Below are 6,792 nucleotides of genomic sequence, written 5' to 3'. Positions count from 1 at the left end.
ATTGAAATAATTAATTTTCTCAAAGACTGTGGTAAATAGGAACTTTAAATTTTTGCTATTTATTTTTCAACAGTAAGGGTTATTAAATGAATAAAAAATAATTTTATGTTTAGATGTTGAACTTAAAAAAAAAAAATAGGTTACATTTTTTTTCCAAACTTTTATTAAAAAAAGTTCTTCGAAAATGAAATACTTTTTAATTTTTTTCATAAACCGTAATACATATTGACATTTCCTTTTATAATTTGAAATCATAATAAATGCGGCCAAAAAAATTTGAAAATAAATGCATTTTATATTACGACCAAGTTTAAAAAACGACATGTTAAAATTTTTTCAATAATTTTTTTTTTTCAAAAATCTGATTTCAATTACCATTCTTTCAAAAGCCGTTCATTCAATTAACTTAATTTTAATTTTAAATATATGACTAAGCTTCTAGCTTTTAAAAAATGTTTATTTGAATATTGTAGGTGTTGCCGTTGTGTTCAAAAATTTTTTTTTGTGTTTGAAGTCAATTAATAAGAAAATTGCATCTATCGCTTGAACGATGGAAGATTGTCCCTTACTCCCATATATTTTTTTTCCTTGAATTTAATAGACAATCTTTTGGCATCAATTAATTTATGAAATTTAAGAAAAATATTTGAAAAAAATTTGTTTTTGTTCACAAAAATCTTCAATTAAATTAAAAAAATCAAAACGGCAACACCGGCAATTTTTAATCTATAGACTTTAAAGTATTTTTAATTACCGACGTTTGAAAAAAAAGATCATCAAAATCTAAGCTGTTCGGCCGGGTTCCCTAATATTGCCAATTTTTGAGCTTTAGTTACTCCACTAAAAACAAGGTTTTTTGGCAGTAGTGGAACTTATAATTTTTTTTAATCACTAAGCTCAGACGCAAACCAATCTTTTTTTTTGTTGTTGGTGCAACCTTTGGTAATGGTCATCGCTGTTACACAGTTATTTAAGCAATCTTTAAGATTTTTAGATAAGTCAAGGAGTTATTCAGTTTGGTTTTGTAAAATTGATTTATTCCCAGAGAAAAACCATTCCATGATTTTTGATTTGTGATTAAATTTTTAAGCTCAAATTTTGTACCAAAATATTTAATTACTTAACAGTTTCGATCACTAATGCTAAAAAGCCTTAAATATTTACCCATTTGTGCTACTTTCCTCTTCTATCTCTCAATATAATTTAATATTGAAATAAAATCTTAAGTTTAAATAGTTTTACGATATAATATAACTTGCCATTTACACCACAATTTAAACCTATCACCTAAATGTTTCAATATCTTCACTAAATTAATCGATGCAGTCATTTCCATATAAAAATATAAGTTCAGGTGTTTTTTATAGTGGCATTATCCATTTTTATTGCACAGAGTCATCGGCAGGTATCCAACAGGCGAAAGAATCTCAATAAGTTACATTTAAAAGCACTTTGATCATTAAATTTATGATATTGCTAAATGCTTGTTAAATTTTATATTGAAATTTTCATTTTAAATCGCCTCTTCCACTAATTTACTCTTCCAGATAGCATTTTTATACCACCAGTTTGTGTTATCTCAACAACTTAAACATTTTATAGGTATCTCTTCTTTTTAAATTCATTCAGTGCTGGATCATGAGAAATGAAGGGTCAATAATCTCCTCTCTGGGTTCTGAGTGTCTGGGTTTTTTGAAATTTTTCTTGTGTTCTCCAAGAGATCCTACAAAAGTCTTATCAGAGACTTTGTCTTCAATCTTGAATTTGTGCAAACAAATCAAACGTTTTTATGTCATCTATGTTGGGCGCCATTTTACAATTCAAATCCATCCCTGAGTTGGTCTCCTTTAAACCACATCTTTAACATTCAATAGCCACATCTCCGACACTTACTTAACTTCGAACATCAATATTGACACTTCTTGATCGGCAAGCAGCTCATGGTAAAAAAAAAGAACGAACAGAAAATTGCTTACACTCTTCGAAATCAAAGTAAATACACTGCACCTTTTTCTCTTTTCTTTTCTTTTTTTTTTTATTTTAATTGAGATAAGAGCCAACATTTGGACGCGTGTAGGTGGGATACCTGATGCGAATCGGGCTTCTTAACCTTTACATTTCGTCTGTTTATCTTGGTTTGGAGCACTAAAAGCCTCAGAATCGATCCAGACAGCGTTCAATATAATGTCACCGCAATGTCCTCTAGCAGACATAATAAATCATTAATCGCACAGGATACAAAGGCCCTAAATCATTGATAACTGTATGTGGGACTTGCACTCTCTGTGGCCATACAAAAAGGTCCTCAGATGTGGTATAAGGTTGTCGAAGAGAAGTTGTGTTCTTTATGGATTGTGTATGTTTTTATCTTTCCTTCTTTTTCGCTATAGATGTCAACAGACCTTTGATTGCATTTCATGATAATAATTCTTTTTTAAGACCTTGATCATAACTTCTTGAGAGTTTCTTATTTTTTTCTTTTGTTGTTGTCTTTTGTGGTCTTTGATCAAGAGAAACAAAAACAAAGAAACAAATATTCGACGTTACCCTGATTAGTATCCCGAACGTGCCACTTCATAATGTTTATGGCAATTCGAGGGCAACAATAAAAAAAAAAAAAACCATTCAGGTAAATTTAGCCTTCTTCATATCAACTATTCTGACCTTATAACACTTTTTGGGTTGAAAAACAAATCTTACCTGTTGATCCTGATGGTTGGTGATTTTTTGGGTGTTCGGTAGAAATCTGTCCTGTACGAGAGAAGATTTTATGATTTTTAAACAAGTCCCTATGATATGATACTGAGGGTAGATGTAATAAATTTTTATCTGACCAAAATATTAATAAGAATGTCAAAGTGTTCAAGGACATTGCACGATTTGGATCTTATTTTCGATTATGTTATCGCAGCGTGCAGACTTTTTCCCATGAATTGAAATGTATTTGTGTGTCAATTTTTGAAGAAGAATTATTTATTGATGAAATTATAAACAAATTACATTCAAATGTAATAATTTATAAAGTGATGTTACTTGATTTGCATTTTAATGCAAAAATTTAATTTATGACGAGGAAGTCATCCGCAAGGAAATTTTATCATTGAATTCGAAGGCAAAAGGGTTAAAAATTGTAAGCATTTTGGTAACTGTATGGCCATGAACTTAGTAAGCACCATTAATGATCAAAATGCATTTACTTGGATAAATGGTTTTTATATTCTTTTTATTTTAAAATGTTCTTCGCTAATTGAATTTATTCAAGCAAGGTTAAAAAATATATACATAAATCAAAGTTTTTAGTTACAACTTTCGAAAACTCCAAACCAAGTAAGAAGTTAATTTCATTTTGGTTTTCGAAACGAAGATTTAGTTTTTTATTGCCTTATTTTGATTGAAATTGTGTTTGTAATGCTGCTATTAAAAAACCCCTAATACCTATTTTAATTACAAAAAAAAAAATGTTCAATAAAAAAAAAAATATTTTAAAAAAATAACAATTTTTTGTAAATGAGTTGATGATTTTGTTACGAATTTTTTTAATAGTTGATTGTTTTCTTTTTTTTTTTTTTTTTATTTGAATAAATGATTTTGTAAAATGCGAGTCAATGGAGTCTCATCAATTTTTTAAAACTTTGTAATTTTTAAAGTCTCTTAACTTTAATTAAAATTTATTCTTCATTATGTTTCATTGATTTTTGAAGTTTTGATATTTTTCATGTTGAATGTCAGTGAAATGTCATTTTTGAATTTAACCGCCATTTTAAGGGCGGTTCTCATTAATGAAACGAATTGTAATTTTCATGACAGGTTTATAGCAATCATTGAAAATTTCTGTCATTGAAAATTCTTTTAATTGAAAATTTCAGTTTTCCTGTTTGAAATCCAGCCGATAAATTTTATCTGACAGAAATGTATCAGTGAAACTGTGTGAAATTGAAACACAAATCTGTGGAACGATTCTTTTCCTTTTTTGATATTATGAATCAGCTGTTCAAGGACATGAATTTCCATCCGTGAGTTTTACATATTGCAGCATACCAAAAACCAATTTTTACTGTCAGGTTTAAGGCTATAGTTGGCTAAAGTTAAATTTTATTGTTAAGTTTTTCAAAGGATTAAAGAAAAACTCTTTTAAAAATATTCTGTGTGCAATGCAAGTTGCATAATAGGGTGCTCGTTATTTTAAAATAATTATAATTTGTATGTTCCTTAGATCTTATATGGTTGGAAATAAACTACAAAAAAATGTTTTTAAATTTTTTTGCATTAAACGTGTAAAAAGCGATTTTTTTTTCAACAAAACAATACACCAATTTGTGCCTAAACATATATTATTTCAGAACATAATCTAACTTTATTTTTTTTTTCTTTATTTCATTGTGCAATAAAAAATGGGTAAAGTTGAAAAAATTGAGGAAAAAATCACTTTTTCAAGATTTATGGGATAAAAACATACACTTAATTTGTTTAAACAATAGTCTTATATACATTATTTAAAAGGTCCAAAAACCCCCTTTCCAAAAACATATAACACATTGAGAGTTGTTAAAAAAATGACTGAGATATTGAAAGATAACATCGTAAGGTCTTTAAAAATGTTTTTTTGTAAATAAAAAAAAAATGGAGGGTTCCAAAAATATAACAAAAATATTTTCATACATAATTCGACCATATAAACAGCCTAGATTATGTAGCTGTATTTAATTTTTTTTTTATTTTGTATCACAGTGTATTTATATAAATATAAGCCATGTACAGTACATTATGCTAAAAAACCATACATGTGATAAAAAATAATCTCTATTCAAATAAAAAAAAAGACTTGTGGAGGGCAAAAAAGACCTAAGTGTTAAACCAAGATAACGAAGAAATCAGTTAAGATCTGTTTGAAAATGTAAAAGAGACTGATAACTTTATAAAAGCAAATAAACTGAATTTCTATTTAAATCAATAAATCTTAATAAACTAATTTGGATTAAAACAAATGAACAAGATAAAATTATAAAGCATTTTTATTGGTAGCAATTCTCTTACTCACATACCAATAGTCCCAACGATAGTCCCGTTTGGGGTTTGGCTACTATTGTCAAAAAACTGTATTAATAAAATTTGTACAGAGTTAAAATTAGGCATGAATATTTCTTTTTCAAAGGGAACCAAGAACCAACCAAGAGTGTATCGAAATATAAAAGGGTGCTTTTTAAGTTAGATAGAACTTTGTATATTCTATTTATAACTCATTACACTTTAAATAACTTAATAGTTCTTTCACTAATTTTTAGCTTTTCTTCGAAAAAAGTGAAATTAAAAAACTATTTTTTTTTAATATACCTTATCTTTTTAATTGAAAATCAAATCATAATTGTGTTAAATCAGATTTGTTTACTAAGACGAAAAAAATATAAACAATATATACTTTAAAACGTTTATGTTTTATAACAAAACAATAAAACTATGCAAAAAATATTTCTTCAGCTGTCACGCCGTATCTGTCCACATGCTTTTTATACCACTTTTCTATTCGTTCTATAAGATCTTCACTAAGTTCAGTTTTATGTGAGCCCACGGCACCTTTTCTAACAAACCTGAAACTGAGGATCCAAATTTGAAATAAGTGGTTAAAGAAAATACATATATTAAGTTTAAAGCATGTTATCTCACTTAAGTTCCTTAGCTGGATTGTAGAGTTCCTTAAACTGTTTTATCTCGCTTATGTGATTGCACATAGGATTATCTGAAAAAAAATTTTTCTTACATTTTTCTTTTCTCGTTTCTGTTCAAAAAATAATAATTATCAACATACTTTATGTTCTCTCAAGTTTCCAACTTACGAATACGTACCTTTCATTTTTTCAAATGACAAATGATCGAGAAGTTTTACCATTTGATTTTCGTCCAAATTTTTTCCTAGAAATGCACTCAGTCCCAAAATCACTGATCTTAAATCTTTTTTCATACGCTCAAAACTTGTAAAGAAAATATAAGGTTCATTGCGTAACTGCCAAAACTCAAGTGTTTGAACTCCAAATGGTGAATGACGCATCTTGTTTTCAATAATTGCATTTACAAAATCTTCTTTGGAACCCTCAAATGCTGTGACGGTACAACAATGAGGATAAAAAGATGCTATTGTATCTTTTGGGTTCCTCGTAATAAAAATTATCTTAAAATAATTTTATTTTAAAAAATAGCTTCAGGTAGAACGAATGAGGATTATTTACCCTAGGTTTGACTGTCCATAGTCCTTTTGGAAGTAAATGAATTGGAAGGTGTGATTTTATAATCCGAGGAGATGACATTTTAGCGATCTCATCAAAGGAATTTGGTCGTTCTTTTGGTACATATGAACAAAATCTTTAAAGAAGATCAGTTATATTTTTCAAATTTAGTCAATTAATAAAAATAAAATTGATATACTAATTCAAAAACTGTTGTTCTTTTCTTTGAATTAAATTTCAAAATCTTCAACTCACTCAAGAAATGGAACTCGAACTTCCTGTTCAACTTTTAAAGCCGTTTCAAAGTCACAATTGTTTTGTAATAGCCACACTAACTCCAACATCCAGGTTGTTCCACTTTTTGGTTGACTTATAACCCAAATATCATCTTTACGAACTTCAAGTTCCTGAATTTCGTCCAAATATTCTTGATGAAAAGTTTGTAAAATTGTAAATCTTTGATTGCAATCAAATTCTATTGGAAGATTTTCATTGTATTTTGAAAATATTTTAATCAATTTCGTTCCTTTTACAGGTTCACATCGGAAATATTTGGACATTTTTGTAAAAAAAA

General features: G+C 28.0%; 1 protein-coding gene across 2 annotated transcripts; it reads right to left on the bottom strand.

Annotated features, from left to right (window-relative positions):
- Window positions 1-5,416: 5,416 nt before the first annotated feature.
- LOC129916724 (sulfotransferase 1E1-like) lies at window positions 5,417-6,792 on the bottom strand. 2 transcript variants are annotated; one of them, XM_055996831.1, is made up of 5 exons: window positions 6,474-6,792; window positions 6,222-6,354; window positions 5,842-6,163; window positions 5,662-5,773; window positions 5,417-5,591 (listed from the first exon to the last, which is right to left on the bottom strand). In XM_055996831.1, the coding sequence occupies exons 1-5, from the start codon at window positions 6,776-6,778 to the stop codon at window positions 5,453-5,455; spliced, it is 1,011 nt and encodes a 336-aa protein (XP_055852806.1). In that variant the 5' UTR covers window positions 6,779-6,792; the 3' UTR covers window positions 5,417-5,452. The 2 variants fall into 2 exon arrangements, with proteins under 2 accessions (XP_055852806.1, XP_055852808.1); XM_055996833.1 differs by having other exon boundaries at window positions 5,662-5,734.

Source organism: Episyrphus balteatus, chromosome 3 (genome assembly GCF_945859705.1).
Source record: "Episyrphus balteatus chromosome 3, idEpiBalt1.1, whole genome shotgun sequence".
Taxonomy (NCBI): Eukaryota; Metazoa; Arthropoda; class Insecta; order Diptera; family Syrphidae; genus Episyrphus; species Episyrphus balteatus.
Note: the sequence above shows the minus strand (reverse complement) of the source record. Positions and strands in the feature narration are given on the sequence as shown.